The sequence below is a fragment of the Myxine glutinosa genome, chromosome 8 (assembly GCF_964187855.1).
Source record: "Myxine glutinosa chromosome 8, kmMyxGlut1.1, whole genome shotgun sequence".
NCBI classification, from domain to species: domain Eukaryota; kingdom Metazoa; phylum Chordata; class Myxini; order Myxiniformes; family Myxinidae; genus Myxine; species Myxine glutinosa.
In genome coordinates, this window is record NC_136268.1 from 128,049,947 (window position 1) to 128,067,782 (window position 17,836).

The 17,836-nt window shown below is 42.2% G+C and overlaps 1 protein-coding gene across 2 annotated transcripts in view; it reads right to left on the reverse strand.

Moving 5' to 3' along the window:
• Positions 1-17,836, reverse strand: part of LOC137432912 (collagen alpha-1(XII) chain) — a 305,761-nt gene that overhangs the window by 136,056 nt on the left and 151,869 nt on the right. For both annotated transcript variants that reach the window (XM_078783725.1, XM_078783726.1), the window contains exons 18-20: positions 14,986-15,125; positions 5,853-5,976; positions 2,336-2,475 (exon numbers count right to left, since the gene is read on the reverse strand). In XM_078783725.1, the coding sequence (XP_078639851.1) occupies positions 2,336-2,475; positions 5,853-5,976; positions 14,986-15,125 (404 nt within the window). The remainder of the gene's footprint in view (positions 1-2,335; positions 2,476-5,852; positions 5,977-14,985; positions 15,126-17,836) is intronic.

Sequence of the window (17,836 nt, forward strand, 5' to 3'; positions counted from 1 at the left end):
TCAGAGCTTCGGTTGGAACCGTTTGTCTCTAGGGTGGCTCGGCTGTTTCTGGCTGGTGTGCAGTCGTGAGGAGAACTTTTGGGAGCCGCGTTGTGTTTCGGAGGGAGACGGGAGCGGAAGAGGACCGACCGCACAGATTGCCTCACGTTCGTGGTGAGGTGGAGAGGGACTTCGTGCCATCTTGTGTGTTTCCCGCGTAAGCGGCGTTGGGTCGCCTGGTGCTACCATCATCATTCAACAGCCTCGTAGAACAGAGCTGAGTGTCGGCCGAGATAAGCAACAAAGAACATTATTTAATTTTCTTTTATCTTCCCCTTGTCTGTTTTGTGTGTCTGATTGGAGACGTCTCAAGTTAGGATTATAGATTTACCTCACCATACATTTTATTTCCATGCTTTATTTTCATTAAATCCGTGATTGTTGCATTTAATTTCTTGTATTATGAATTTTCCTTGTCTCGTGTCTGTGTTTGTGGGTTCGAGGAATAAACCCCGTGGCGGCCGTCCTTAAAGGTAAGATCTCAGCTACTTCCCGTCCCGCGCACACCAAAAAGATACCGCCAAGTTTCAAACTGCTGCCTCGGAGTTAACTGATCGGTTATCTACCTGAGGCCACCGTTCATTGGCCACGGATGTGACAATCAAGTCCCACAGTTACAGTGAATATCAGAGCAGAAACTCTACCGTGGAGTCCAAGGAACTGTCCATAGAACTCCGAGATAGAATTGTGAAGCGGCATAGATCAGGGGAAGGGTATAAAACTATTTATAGAGTGTTGAAAGTTCCCAAGAACACAGTGAGCTCCATCATTAGGAAATGGGAAGAATATAGAACTATCCAGACTCTTCCTAGAGTTGGCCGTCCGACCAAACACTGAGCAACTCATCAAGAAGGGCCTTGGTCAGGGAGGTGACCTATAACCCAATGATCACTCTGAGAGAACTACAGAGTTCCTTGGCTGAGATGGGAGAAACTGCCAGAACGACAAGTCTCTGCAGCACTTCGCAAATTTAGGCTTTATGGGAGAGTGGCCAGATGAAAGCCACACCTGAGAAAAAGAAAAAAGGACAGCATGCCTGGAGTTTGCAAAAAGGCAACTGAAAAACTCAGAGCATGAGACAAAAGATGATGTGGTCTGATGAGATTAAAATTGAACTCTTTGGCCTGAATGCAAAGTGCGATTGGGAGCCGCGTCATCATGTCACGTAGTCTGGTGGAAACTAAGTACAGTTTATCACCCATCTAACAACATCCCCACAGTGAAGCATGGTGGTGGCAGCATCATGCTATGGGGATGCTTTTCAGTGGCATGGACTGGGAGACATGTGAGGATAGAGGGAACAATGAATGGAGCAAATTACAGGCAGATCCTTGAAGATAACCTGTTCAGAGTGCAGAAGACCTTAGACTGCAGCGGAGATTTACGTTCCAACAGGACAATGACCCCAAGCATACAGCCAAAACAACACTGGAATGGATTCAGAACAAGAACGTGAAAGTCCTTGAGTGGCCCAGCCGAAGCCTAGACTTGAATCCCATTGAGAATCTGTGGAAAGACTTGAAGATTGCTGTTCACTGACGCTCCCCGTCCAAATTGACAGAGCTTAAGGAAATCTGTGAGGAAGAATGGGAGAAACTCCCCAAATCTCGGTGTGCAAAGCTGATGCTGATGCTGATGCTAATGCAGACATACCCAAGAAGACAAAGGTGGGTTGAATGCTTATGTAAATTAGATATTTCTGTATTTAATTTTCAATTCATTTGTAAGGATTCCTAAAAAACAAAATTCCACTTTGACATTACGGGATATTATGTGTCGATAAGTGACAAAAAACATCTCGATTTAATTCGTTTTAAATTCAGGCTGCAACAAACTGAAAAAGTCAAGGGGTGTGAATACTTTCTGAAGGCACTGCAGCTGTGCCAGCTGGAACGTCCAGTGTGCATATATATATATATATATATCTAACAACTGCCAACTTGTTCAGGCTCGGCCGCCCCAGCAAGATCAGCCCGAGAGCAGATATCTAACTATGTATATCTAACTATATATATATACATACATAGTATGTATGTATGTATATATATATATATATATATATATATATATATATATATATATATATATATATATATATATATATATATCGATATCGACAAATATTTGTGCAACTTTGTGAGAACCTTTTGATGAAAAAGGTTCTAGCTGCCACTTAAATGTACCATAGAGCACTTGCCTTTACAATAAAATGAGATTCTTCTAATATTTGTTCAAACAGGTCTCCATTTGTCATAGTCAATGCGTGTTTGGAATGGTACACCAATATAAAAAATACCTCCTTGGAGTCATGGCTGTCTTTTGGTGAATAAACAATCCGATACTTATTCACTGGACCCACAGCAGGATCCCAGGTGACCCTAATGGTACTGTGACTGATGTCAGGAAATCGTAGGCCACGTGCACCACCAAGAGGTACTGGATTGAGAAAAATGTATTGATTTATTAACAAAGATTTTGTCACGTATTTTATGATAAAACAGCAATTGATTATTGAGGACCATGAAAGAGAATGGATAGAAAGAAAAAAATAAAGGGAATGAAAAATAATATGTGGGGTACACAATTTAAACGAACGGCAATCGTTAGAGCGCTCCCTCCTCCAGGCTGAAGAGTTTACATTTTGTATCCTGCTGATAGACCGGATCTGTATCAGGACCTGAACGAAAATCGAATCAGCTTGTTGTTGTCACCGAACCAACTCATCCACTGAGTTTTGTGATAACTCGTCCACAACTTTTTTAAATATCATGGTGTTTTTGGGCTATCAATACATCGTTTTTGGGCCATCCATCAATGGTGAAGAATCACTTAAAATTGTTGTAGCCGAATCCAGATCTTCACCAAAATCGAATCATTTTTGTTGTTGTCACACACCCAACCTGTCCACCAAATTTCGTTCAAATCTATCCACAACGTTTTAAGATATCCTGTTCACAGAAAAACAGACAAACAAGGGTGAACAAGAGAAAAATGACCACATTGTGGTCACCAGCTGCGACGTGTAGAATCATGAGGATATCCGTTGCAATATGCGCTACCAAATTCGACCAGTCATAAAATTATACGCATGCCTATGTTGTCGAACTAGCGTCTTTTTGTCTTTCAGTTCTGGTCTTGTCCTTTGTTTTGCGACTCAACATGCTTCATCAACTGATTACATATAATGCATGGACGTGAATGTTATTTCTGTTGATGTTAATGTTAATTCATTAATGTAATTTATTAATGTTAATTCTGGGTGGCAGAGGGATAATTTGAAACGGGCTTGTTCGGTAGGGGAAGTCCGAGTGTATGCACATGCGCGATTCAAAAAGGCACCCCAACAACAAGAACAACGCAGTCCTCTCATAGAGCTGCTCATCGCAGCTAAAAACATAACCTCCGCCCACCTTCGGTAGCGGGGGTAAATTATACAACCATTCAAAGACTTGCTGGAGTAAAACTCCTAATGCTGTTGCACTATACCAAAATAATTTTCACAACATAATTTCAGAGCATTGTCACATGACTCGTTATGTGACAATTGCATTACAAGGTACAGTGAGGACACTGGAGAGACTTGTCTTGTTGGTGAGGACACTGGAGAGATTTGGCTTGTTGGTGAGGACACTGGAGAGATTTGGCTTGTTGGTAAGGACACTGGAGAGACTTGGCTGGTTGGTGAGGACAGTCGAGAGATTCGGCTTGTTGGTGAGGACACTGGAGTGATTTTGCTTGTTGGTGAGGACACTGGAGAGACTTGTCTTGTTGTTGAGGACACTGGAGAGATTTCACTTGTTGTTGAGGACACTGGAGAGATTTGGCTTGTTGTTGAGGACACTGGAGAGATTTGGCTTGTTGGTGAGGACACTGGAAAGATTTTGCTTCTTGTTGAGGAAAGTGGAGAGATTTTGCTTGTTGTTGAAGACACTGGAGAGATTTGGCTGGTTGGTGAGGACACTGGAAAGATTTTGCTTGTTGTTGAGGAAAGTGGAGAGCTCTGGATTGTTGGTGAGGACACTGGAGGCATTTGTCTTGTTAGTGAGGACAGTCAAAAGATTTGGCTTGTTGTTGAGAACAGTGGAGAGATTTGGCTTGTTGGTGATGACAGTCGAGAGATTTGGCTTGTTGTTGAGGACAGTCGAGAGATTTGGCTTGTTGTTGAGGACAGTGGAGATATTTGGCTTGTTGAGGACAGTGGAGAGATTTGTCTTGTTGGTGAGGACACTGGAGGCATTTGTCTTGTTGGTGAGGACACTGGAGAGATTTGGCTTGTTGGTGAGGACATTGGAGAGACTTGGCTTTTTGGTGAGGACACTGGAGAGACCTGGCTTGTTGGTGAGGACAGTTGAGAGATTAGGCTTGTTGGTGAGGATACTGGAGTGATTTGGCTTGTTGGTGAGAACACTGGAGAGACTTGGCTTGTTGGTGAGGACACTAGAGAGATTTGGCTTGTTGCTGAGGACACTGGAGAGACTTGGCTTGTTGCTGAGGACACTGGAGAGATTTGGCTTGTTGGTGAGGACACTGAAGAGATTTCACTTGGTGTTGAGGACACTGGAGAGATTTGGCTTGTTGTTGAGGAGGGTGGAGAGATTTGGATTGTTGGTGAGGACACTGGAAATATTTTGCTTGTTGTTGAGGAGGGTGGAGAGATTTGTCTTGTTTGTGAGGACACTGGAGAGATTTTGCTTGTTGTTGAGGACACTGGAGAGATTTGGCTTGTTGGTGAGGACACTGGAAAGATTTTGCTTCTTGTTGAGGAAAGTGGAGAGATTTTGCTTGTTGTTGAGGACACCGGAGAGATTTGGCTTGTTGGTGAGGACACTGGAAAGATTTTGCTTCTTGTTGAGGAAAGTGGAGAGCTCTGGATTGTTGGTGAGGACACTGGGAGGGGAGGCATTTGTCTTGTTAGTGAGGACAGTCGAGAGATTTGGCTTGTTGTTGAGAACAGTGGAGAGATTTGGCTTGTTGGTGAGGACGATGGAAAGATTTTGCTTGTTGTTGAGGAAAGTGGAGAGATTTGGCTTGTTGTTGAGGACATTGGAGATATTTGGCTTGTTGAGGACAGTAGAGAGATTTGGCTTGTTGGTGAGGACAATGAAGGCATTTGTCTTGTTGTTGAGGACACTGGATAGATTTGGCTTGTTGTAGAAGACAGTGAGGATATTTCACATGTTGCTGAGGACACTGGAGAGATTTGGCTTGTTGGTGAGGACACTGGAGGCATTTGTCTTGTTGATGAGGACACTGGATAGATTTGGCTTGTTGAGGTCACGGGAGAGATTTGGTTTGTTGGTGAGGACACTGGGACACAGAGGTTGTGGGTTGGTGAAATTTTATTATTGTGGCGCTATTCAAACCAATTGCAACAGCGAGGAAGTGTATCTCATCATTTTCCAGTGGGTTCCCAGGGCTTTAACGTTGGCTGAAGGAGCTGCTAACCCTGATAACATCTGGCCGGTAAAACCTTTTACCTCTGTGACAAATTTGGTACAAATCTGTCCAGAGGTGCAGGAGTGTATATGTAACATGTAGACAGACAGATCAACAGTCATAGATTAACCTAAAATACGTGTTTGGATTAATCAGAAAAGCTGAAGATATGCATATTTATTTATTTTCTTCCATGCTGACATCATGTTTGCTTTTAAGTGAGATTTAGCTCAAAAACGTCATGTTTGCAGCACTTGCTACATAGTAAAACAGCCTCAAGAAAGTGTCTACAACTTCCCGAGAGGCATAGCGATCATACAGAGCATCATCTATTATACACCAACAAAATATATACCCCAAGGGGTATAATCACTCACATGTGGTTTCACTTCCTCTGAGTGCAGTTGATTCACCATCAGGATAAATGGCATATACAGAAACATCGTACGAAGTCAGTGGGTTCAAGTTTTTCAACAACGTATCCGTTCTTCGAACTTCAACCTAGAAATAATTGAAATATTATAATTTGGCATGAAAAAAACAACATGTTGCTTGTCCTGTCGCCTTCTAATTGGTACGTACTTGTTATTCAAATAAGCCAGAATTTATTTCAACCACCCCTCCACCCCACCCCCCCCCCCCCTTCCACTCCCCGCCCTCTCCCCACCCAACACATCCACCCCCATCTCCGCTACCGCTACAGCTTTTGTGACTTAATATACTGTATATACATACATATATATATATATATATATATATATATATATATATATATACATATATATATATATATATATATATATATATATATGTATGTACGTACATACAAACACACACACACACACACACACACAGTCACGTGAAAAAGTAAGTACACCCCATGTAAAGTTTTGACTTTTTCAACATATTTCAACATACAGCTATTTGATCTTAATTTCAACAATATTGATAGATAAAGGTGATATAATATAACAAATATCATGAAACATTTACATTTTGTAGTCCATTGTATAATTTAAATAACCATAAATGCAAATTTCGCATGTGGAAAAAGTAAGTATTTTTTTTTTTTTCAACTTAAGTTTTCAACTTCAATTGTTTCTAAAATGTAATATCACGTATATTACAAAGACATTTGTGCATTATGATTGTTTGAATTATGATTGGTGTAAACCATGACAAAACAGCAACTCGGGTACAGTCAGTCATCTATATATTATCTACATATCTGGGCAGAGTCTTTGTTGTCACTGAACTACTCCCTCAAACTTTTGTTTCCGTGGTTCTGGAGTGTTTTTAACAACGTGGTGGTGGTTTTGAATCACGTGGTGGTGAGCTATTTTGAATCATGTGGAGGTGAGGTGTTTTTAAATGACGTGGTGGTGAGGTGTTTTGAATTACTTGGTGGTGACGTGTTTTTAATTACTTGGTGGTGAGATGTTTTGAATTAGTTGGTGATGCGGTGTTTTAAATTATGTGGGGGTGAGGTGTTTTGAATTACGTGGTGGTGAGGTGTTTTAAATTACGTGGGGTGAGGTGTTTTGAGTTACGTAGGGGTGAGGTATTTTAAATTACATGGGGGTGAGGTGTTTTGAATTACTTGGTGGTGAGATGTTTTAAATTACATGGGGGTGAGGTGTTTTGAATTACTTGGTGGTGAGGTGTTTTAAATTACGTGGAGGTGAGGTATTTTAAATTACATGGGGGTGAGGTGTTTTGAATTACTTGGAGGTGAGGTGTTTTTTTTTTTTGTTTTTTTTTTTTTTTTTGTATACAAGATCGAGGCTTGTGAAAGAGCGAACATTAATCACACAGAAAGACAAACCGACACATAAAACATATAACATCGGGAGCGGTAGACAAGATGGGGAGAGAGGGGGAAGGACACAAACAACATTTGAGAGCAGGGACCGAGAGACATGGAGACATCGAGAGATCTGAGAGAGGGCGAGGGCTTTGGGGGGGGGGGGCATGGGAAGGGGGCGGTGGGAGAGGTATAAAACATATGGACACTGCCAGGACTTCCAGGAAAGAAGTTGGAATTTCAAACAAGGTGGATCTGGGGTGAATTAGCGGGGGTAGAAAAGATCAAGGTTTTGGATGGGGGAAGATAAGAGATAGTGGTGAACAGCTGTTTTAAAGACCTGGAGGGAGGAGTGGGATTGAAGGGAGTGTGGGAGTTTGTTCCAGAGGCGGGAGAAAAGAGGAATTGAAGGAGTGAAGGTGAGCAGAGAGTCGAGATTTTGGCAGTTTAACCATCAGAGGCTTGCTGGCAGATCTTGTGCGACCTGTAGGAATATTTGGGGGACAGAGCACAGAGAGAGCTGGGGGAGCAAGGCCGGAGAGGAGTCGGTAGAAGACAGAAAGACCACCTACCTGCCTGCGGTGAGTGAGTGAAAGGCCCTCAGAGATAGCTTCATCGCGGGAGATTCCAATGATTCTGAAAGCTTTGGTTTTAACAGCGTGAAGCCGAGCTAGGTGTGAGGCAGGAGCACCAGCCCATAGGGGAGAACAGTATTCCATTGAGCTGTGGATGAAAGCCTTGTATGTGGTGAGGAGCTCAGGTGTGCCTAGGAAGGACTTCGCACGACGGAGGATGTCCAGTCGGCGACTGGCTTTGCAGGCCAGCTTGGAAATGTGGTTTTCCCAAGAAAAATCATGGCAGATAGTGAGACCCAAAAGCTTGAGCGACAGAACTTCTTGAAGAGGATTGTTGAGAAAGTAGATGGGAGGGTTGTCCAGTCGATCTTTTCGGAGAGACATAGTAAGAGTGTGAGATTTGTCAGGATTGAAAGACATGTTCCACTTGTTTGACCAGTCTGTGATTTTGTCCAGGTCTTCAGAGAGTGAGGAGGCTGCAGACCGCCGATCTGAGGGAAGAGGAATGGAGCGGCAGAGAGTGGAGTCATCAGCAGAAGAGATAGAGAGGATTTTCCAGAGAGTCGGAGAGATCATTGATAAAGACCAGAAAAAGCACAGGGCCCAGCACACTGCCTTGGGGAACTCCAGCCTGAACAGGAAGGGGAGATGAGAGAAATCCATTCAGGGCCACACGTTGACTACGACCAGAGAGGAAGTCCGCAAGCCATGCATGGAGATTTCCATGGATACCATAGGAGTAGAGTCTGGTGAGCAGAGCTGGGTGCCAGACCGTATCGAAGGCACGTGATATGTCGAGGGAGACAGCTCTAATTTCCTGTTTGGCATTGAGGACCTCCATCCATTGTTGAGACAGGAGAAGCAGCATGTCCAGAGTAGAGTGACCTGGTCTGAATCCAAATTGATGATCAGAGATCAAGCCATTGGAGAAGAGGAAAGATTTCATATCCGAAGCAATGATGGAATCCATGACTTTGCTGATAATTGGGAGCAGGCTGATTGGTCTGTAGTTAAAAGGATCTGTTTTTGCACCTTTTTTGTGAAAAGCGGTAATGTTTGCTGATTTCCAAGATGCTGGCAGATGACCTTGAGCAAAAGATAGGGTGAAAAGAACAGAGAGAGGGTGAGATAGAGTGGCAGAGCAGGATTTTAGGACCCGTGGGCTGATGCCGTCTGGTCCAGTTGCAGAATCAGAGTCGAGGTTAGACAAAAACTCCTCCACCTTGTCAGGAGAGAAGGACACAGAGTCCAGGAGCAGTTGGGTTCGACTGGGAAAGGTGGGAACAGAGAGAGATGGGTTTGGGACTAAAGATTTTGAGGCAAACACAGACTTGAGGCATTCGGCTTTGTCACGTGCGATGTCAACTGTGTGGCCATTTGAGGTAAGGGAGGGGATGGAGGGGGAACAAACACCAGAAACGGATTTGACCAGACGCCACCAGGATTTGGAGGAAGAAGACAGGTTTGAGAGTTCGTTCTTGAGTGAGGAGAGATAGTGCTTCCTGGCACTCCTGAGGGTAGACACACACTTGTTCCGAGCTTGGTGGAAGGAACTGAGATTGCCTTCAGTTGGATTAGCCTTCCAAGAGGCAAAGGCAAGTTGTTTCAGGGCAACTGCCTCACCACAAGATTCAGTGTACCATGGACGGGAGGAAGGGTAAGACAACTGAAGACGAGATGGGATAAATCTGTGCATGAGAGAGATCAGTTTGCTTTGGAAGAATTCCCAGGAAGAATTGATGTCAGAGGCAGTGGAGATGGGAGACCAATCCAGACGATTGATGGCTGCTTGAAGCCCGTCCCAGTCGGCCTGAGTGAAATGCCAGACTCTTCGACGCTGAGGAGGCTCTCTGAGAATGGCCAGAGAGATGTCCACTTTGACAAGCACATGATCAGAAGAACCGATTGGAGCAGAAGAAGAGCAGCAGACATTAGCAGGGAAGTTTGTCATAACCAAGTCTAGAAGAGAAGAAACTCCATTGGCTGAGATCCGGGTCGGGAAATTGACAGATTGTGTCAATCCCAGTGAGTCACAGAAGTCCTTTGCTGAGGTGCCATGACTGGTGAGAGAGGAACCCACACCCAACCAGGTGGCATGATGAGAGTTGAAGTCACCACATATGAGGAAGAGAGAGTTGGGATGAGTGGATAGAAGTTGGTCCATGTTGTCAGAGAGTGAAATGTAAATTGAGTCATCACTGTTTGGGGGACGGTACAGAACACATATGAACAAAAGGTGGGAGCGGAGAGGAAGCCGTAGCCAGAGGTACTCCTGGGGGTGAGGAGGAGAGAGGGCAGTGCAAGGAGAATGAGGAAGAGAGTTTTTGATAAAGATAGCCACCCCACCACCAGGACGAGGCTCAGGTCTATCATACCGGAAGAGGGAGTAACCAGGAAGAGATATTGAGGAATCAGAGACATCTTGAAGGAGGAAAGTCTCTGTTAAGCAGATCAAGTCTGGATTGTCAGAAGCAACCTGTATGGAGAGATCAGTCAGGTTTGAGCGAAGGCCCCGGATGTTTGAGGTCCATACCGTTAAAGAAGAGAGAGGGGGAGCATCGGGTACAGGACAGGGGAGGGGAGGAGTAGGGTAAGATGAAGGATGAGAGGGGGAGGTAGGGAGAGCAGTTGATAGTGTGTCAGAGATTACAGAAGAGTTCCAAGAAAAGGAAGGATGAGGAGGATGAAAGGTTTGGTGGTGAAGGGATGAGGCACAGTGAGGGGTTGTTTGAGGGGGGGCATGGGACAGTAGAAGGTTGGGGGGGGGGGGGTGGAGGCATGAGATAGAAGGGAGACGAGGTGGGGAGGAGGCAACTTTGAGGGGGGAGGAGGGAGAATTTGAGAGGAATGGTATGTGTGTATGTATGTGCACGTGCATGCATGCGCACATGTGCTGGGCTGTGCACTGAGTTGTGCACTGTTTCATCAATTTAGACTTCTTTCTGGAGTTGATTTAAGAATGCCAAATAGAGTTATGGCTTTGAACACTTGTGTCACCATAAGTTCTCTATCATGTCATAGCTGCTGATCAATTGTGAGGCATGAAAGAAAACCAACAGCTCTGGTTAACCAAATGCTAACAAGGGCTTTGATTAATATCTGCTACCCTGCGCTCGTGAAGCAAAAAGCAGGGTTAGGAATTCGTACGTCCATACGTGTGGCGCACCTGTCTGCATTTTTAAAATTCGCTTTCTCGGCAACCGTTGGTCCGATTGACACGAAATTTCACCATAGGAGTGCCTCCGCCTATATAATTTTTTTATTCATAATTATGATGTCCTAGGTCACGTGGTATGGACGCCATCTTGGGAAAACGTTACACATCTAGATCTCCCAAACCGCTCAATGGTAAAAGTTAAAACAAGGCTAATTTGCAAGTACTCCCCATGGGGAATAAGAAATGTTGATGATGACGTCATCGGTGCCTTCATTATGACGTCATAATTTGACAAGTACAACGCTTGATCTGATCAGTATGAAAACAATTTTCTCCTCTGCAATTGTTAGTCCAAAGTACATGAAATTTGTACCATCGGAATGTCTCCTTCTGAGGAAATTTTTAATGATAATTATGACGTCATAGGTCATGTGGTACAGGCACCATCTTGGAAAACTCAAAAAACGTTGCACCTCTGTATCTCCAAAACCGCTCCATGGAAAAAATTGAAACGTGGCTCATTGTAAAGAACTCCGCAGGGGGAATAGGTGTTGTTAATGATGACATAGTTGGTGCTGTAATTATGACGTCATAATTCGCCAGGGGCAACACTTAGTCTGATCAGTTTGAATTTTATTGAGTGTGATCCCATGCAACAACTATATTAGAGAATATAAATTTATGATGTAATCACTCACGTGGTCTGGCAGCCATATTGTATCAAATAAAAAAAAGCAATCAAAAAGAGAAGAGTTGGTTCGCACCAAGTTGACTGTGCAGGGTCAGTATTCTATGAATACCATCTAGTTACCCTCGCCAGAGGAGAGGGTATTGCATTTGAATCCGTTTGTTACTTGCAAAATCGAAGATTTTACAAGTATATTGGTCGGTTGTGTTTGTGACTCTGTCTGTCTGTTTGTTTGTTTGCTTGTTTGTTTGTTTGTCACCGGCCTACAGGTCACAATTTTCAACCGATCTTCACCAAACTTCACCAAGTGGTAGAGTTGGTCAAATGCCAGAAGCCTATTGTTTTTGGGGTCAATAGGTCAAAAGGTCAACATAGGCCAAAGGTCACCAACTTTGCTAAATTTCTAAAATCCTCAATTTTCATCCGATTGACTTGAAATTTGAAGACCACTTGCATATCTGGTCATTGAATTCAACCACCAAGAATTTTTGAGGTCAACATAGGCCAAATGGTCAACATAGGCCAAATTTCTAAAATCCTCAATTTTCATCCAATTGACTTGAAATTTGGAGAGGACTTGCATTGAATTCAACCACCAAGTATTCTTGAGGTCAACATAGGCCAAATGGTCAACATAGGCCAAATTTCTAAAATCCTCAATTTTCATCCAATTGACTTGAAATTTGAAAAGGACTTGCATATCTCGTCACTGAATTCAACCACAAATTATATTTTAGGTGAACATAGGTCAAAAGGTCAACATAGGCCAAATTTCTAAAATCCTCAATTTTCATCCAATTGACTTGAAATTTGAAAAGGACTTGCATATCTCGTCACTGAATTCAACCACAAATTATATTTTAGGTGAACATAGGTCAAAAGGTCAACATAGGCCAAATTTCTAAAATCCTCAATTTTCATCCAATTGACTTGAAATTTGAAGAGGACTTGCATATCTGGTCAGTGAATTCAACCACCAAGTATCTTTGAGGTCAACATAGGCCAAAAGGTCAACATAGGCCAAATTTCTAAAATCCTCAATTTTCATCCAATTGACATGAAATTTGAAGAGGACTTGCATATCTGGTCACTGAATTCAACCACCAAGTATTTTTGAGGTCACCATAGACCATCATGTCACATTTAAAACTTTTGGGGGAGGGCGTATTTTGCAAGTATCGTGCTACGCATGACGTTTTCTTGTTTGTTTGTTTGTTTGTCACCGGCCTACAGGTCACAATTTTCAACCAAACTTCACCAAGTGGTAGAGTTAGTCAAATGCCAGAAGCCTATTGTGTTTGGGGTCAATAGGTCAAAAGGTCAACACAGGCCAAAGGTCACCAACCTTGCTAAATTTCTAAAATCCTCAATTTTCATCCGATTGACTTGAAATTTGAAGACCACTTGCATATCTGGTCATTGAATTCAACCACCAAGAATTTTTAAGGTCAACATAGGCCAAATGGTCAACATAGGCCAAATTTCTAAAATCCTCAATTTTCATCCAATTGACTTGAAATTTGGAGAGGACTTGCATTGAATTCAACCCCCAAGTATTCTTGAGGTCAACATAGGCCAAATGGTCAACATAGGCCAAATTTCTAAAATCCTCAATTTTCATCCAATTGACTTGAAATTTGAAAAGGACTTGCATATCTCGTCACTGAATTCAACCACAAATTATATTTTAGGTGAACATAGGTCAAAAGGTCAACATAGGCCAAATTTCTAAAATCCTCAATTTTCATCCAATTGACTTGAAATTTGAAGAAGACTTGCATATCTGGTCAGTGAATTCAACCACCTAGTATCTTTGAGGTCAACATAGGCCAAAAGGTCAACATAGGCCAAATTTCTAAAATCCTCAATTTTCATCCAATTGACATGAAATTTGAAGAGGACTTGCATATCTGGTCACTGAATTCAACCACCAAGTATTTTTGAGGTCACCATAGGCCATCATGTCACATTGAAAACTTTTGGGGGAGGGCGTATTTTGCAAGTATCGTGCTACGCATGACGTTTTCTTGTTTGTCTGTTTGTCTGTTTGTTTGTTTGTTTGTCTGTTTGTCCGCACATAATAAATATGATTTTCTCTGCAACCGTTGGTCCGATTGGCAGGAAATTTTCACCATATGTGCAATTCCACCTGCAGAATTTATAAATGATAATTATGACGTCATAGGTCACGTGATTCGGCCGCCATTTTGGAAAAATCGAAAAATATTGCACCTCTATATCTCGAAAAGCGCTAAATAGAATTTTTTTTAGACATGGCTCATTGTAAAGAACTCTCCATGGGGAATAAAATATGTTAATGATGATGTCATAGGTGCCTCCATTATGACATCATAATTCGACAAGTACAAAACTTCATCCTATCAAAATGAAATTTATTGAGCGTCATGTTGGCATAAATTGGTGGAGAGAAAAAATAATGTTGACGTCATCTGTCACGTGGTTCGGCCGCCATCTTGGAAAAACCGAAAAGCTTTGCACCTCTATATCTCTGAAAGTGCTGAATAGAAAAAATTGAAACATGGCTCATTGTAAAGAACTCTCCATAGGGAATAAAATATTTTAATGATGATGTCATGGGTGCCTCCATTATGACGTCATAATTCGACAAGTACAAAACTCCATCCAATCAAGATGAAATTTCTTGAGCATAATCGAGAAGTAAATTAGTTAAAAAAAATAAAATAATGATGATGTCATCGGTCACGTGGTTCGGCCGCCATAATTGTTTTAACACAAAAGCCTTAAATAAAACACTGAAAATACATCCTGGCGAGGGTTTGCAATCTCTGATTCTCTTTTTCTTGTTTATTTATGTTTTTAGAATATCTCAAAATATACTGCAACAAGAAAATGATTTCGAGAAATTAGCAGTTTTCTTGATATGTCTGACTCCCTCTTTTTTTTTTTAAATTACATTTACAAAATTCATGAAATATTTCCCCAAACACTCACCACCTCCCTTGTATATCACATGCATTCCACCATTGGCTCTTTATCCCCATTACTCCTGCATTGTTCTCCCCTTACTTCTATATGGCTTCCAGTTTCTTTGTCAATTATATTTTTCATTCTACAACCCCACCATCCCCTAAGCCACCAACTAAACCCTCCATCCCATTCCTCCTGCAGTGTATTAAAAAAAAAAACAATAACACACACACACACACATATATATATATATATACACACACATGCATAATTAACATATAGATTGCCTCTTTCTGATCCTAATATATGGCAAAAGTTATGATAAATAATAAATTACCTCTTTGGAGTCACGGGTGCCTTTTGGTGAATAAACAACCCGATACTTGCTCACTCGACCCGGAGCAGCTTGCCAGGAGGCCTTAAAGCCGTTGTGCGTCACGTCAGAGAAGCGCAGATCACTTGCAGCAGCAAGAGACACTGCACATAAAGTAATGGGAGAAGAGGAGGGACAAATGGTGGAAACAGGGTTACAGAGTTAAATTCTATTGGACCAGTATTGATAATAGTCAGGAGGGAAGGAATCATGGCTTTATGGTATCCCAGGGACAAAACCCACAGCTATTAAGTAGTACCTAACTAACTTCAGTGCAACTTAATAATATGGATTATTGCCAAAATAATGATGCGAGATGTACTTGGGAAGAAATTTAATTTGGCTCAAGTCGAGAAGTCGAAAGAAGTTTATACTCAATCCCCAACCCACCAAACTGAATTTTGAGCAAATGAAACAAATACATTTCGTGATGCTCGAACAATCTTTGATGGAATGATTGATCAGTGGTAACACTCACCCTCAAACTTTATTTTCTGGGTCTGATTCTTGATGCGACTATAAAATGTAATCATGGTGTTTCACAGATCGGGCGTTGCATCATCGAGAGCACCATATTGATCCATGTGTGAATGGATGAATGTTAAAAATACGACAATACGAAAAAACCCCGAAAAAACCGAATGTTTTACAGTGACAAGGTGAATATGCCAGCAGCAGCATGCAATTCCAAATTTCTGCCGTGACACCTACCACTAGGAAGGTATGGCAAACTACTCCGTTTATTTTCTTCCCCGAGCAGCCGATTTGAGCGTCACATGTCACCTCACCAACGTGATATCTCCATATCATGACTATTCCTACAACTGAAGTGCACAAGTAGTAATGACATTTTTTTCTGGCAACAACACATTGAGTGAGTGTTTTGTGTTTCTGTGCTAATGATTGCACATACATGGTGTTCCATCAATCCAAGGTTGGTGCACTAATAGCTGAGGGTCCATCTATCCAGGATGGTCTGCCCCAAGGCAGGTTCATGCTGCCAAACCAGCTTCTTAGCCAGGATTGCACTGGATGTGGTTTGCCATGGCTGTCCTTTCAGTAGTCAAGACATGAATTTGGATAACTACAAATATAATACTCTTAATAAAGAACAATGTGGGACATTTAGTGTTCATCAGCATCACTTGCTGGCAGACGATTACCTGGTTTTGATGACCCATGTAACAGATGGCACACTGATTCATTAACACCCTGCCTGTGAAACACAAGAGTCATGGCAGAATTTCAAATCCAGACGATAGACAGCTCAAAGGCACCTGTGCCACCTCTGAGCTATCCTGCCAGCCTGGCTGGAGATTGGAAGTGACATTACATATCCATAGACCTCCATCTAAATAATTATGCCAATCTCTGAAAATGTGCAAGTGTAATACGAGTATTAAGGACATTCTATCTTCCTAGACAGGAGGAATATTGAATTGTTTTTTATTCTTCATTATCTTGTCTTGTCAAAGTAATCCTATTAACAGCTCACTCAGGAAGCTGCACTGGGGTATTGCTTGATATAATCAACAATGATTAAGTCAACAGGATAACTTACGAGTATTTTGTTTATTCCTTTTCCAACAGTTTCCTTTCAGCATATACTTATCTTGTAAACAGCAATTATAACATGTGGAAGTCAAATGAACAGCATCAGTTCATCTTTAAAAGATGAGTATGTAAATGGCATCTCATCATCGGTTATTTATTTTATACTCATTTCGTAATTACACGTTAACAAAATCATTATTCAAAACTTTATAATAAATAAATATTTTTAAACCTCATTTATAGTTTTTCGTTATGTGGAGACAGATCTTCCTCTATCTTGTTCCAGATGGGTGTGCCACAGTAATGGAATTTTAAATAAATAAATGAACAATTACTTTTACAAGCAACAAAGAAAAAAAACAATATTGCACTGTGAAAAATGAATGAATGAATGATCGTTTTAAGCCCATTTTCCCCGCTAGAGCGGGGGTTGGCCTTGCAGGCCCCATGACAATCATGGTTCCCTGTTTGAGGCAATGTTTTTATGGCCGGATGCCCTTCCTGACGCCAACCCTTAGTCGCCTCTTACGGTGCGCAGGGATACGGTGTACCTATTCTAAAGCGGGGTACACACCGGGATCATTCATCCCAGCAAGCTGGTACTCAATTTGCCGACCTCGGAAGGATGACAGGCTGAGTCAACCCCCCTGGCGTTAATTCAGCGATCGACCGGGATTCGGAACCCAGGATCCTAGGATCCCAAGCCGGCACCCTAACCGCGAGGCCAACACCAGGCTAATTAAATTAAATTAAATTAAATTAAATATTGCAGTGTACAGGCCTTTAATTATGTATATGCTAGAACTCATCCATAACGCCAAAGTCTTAATGATACTTGATAAAGCAGTTAGTAAGAACTGAACCCTTCCAGAAGGAAAATGGATCTGGGTGTAAACGGGGCGAAAGGGATGAGAAAAGGTTAACTTGGGGAGTGGTGCGAAGGGTCAAAGTGCCATATTTTCAAAAATTAAAATGCTAACTTCAAAGTTTGTATATGTACATATAAGAACCGCCTTCAGAGGCCATTTTTCCCCGCAGAGAGGGGGTTGGCCTCTTTTTTGGCACGTGGTCCCCTTTTATGATTAACGTTTTATGGCTGGATGCCCTTCCTGCCGTCAACCCCGTTAGTCGCCTTTTGCGAAACGCGGTGAATTACCAGTGAACTGGTACTCAATTTACCGACCTCGGAAGATTGACAGGCTGAGTCAACCTCCCCTGGTGTTAATTCAGCGATCGATAAGCATTGACGGGAAGAGAGTGG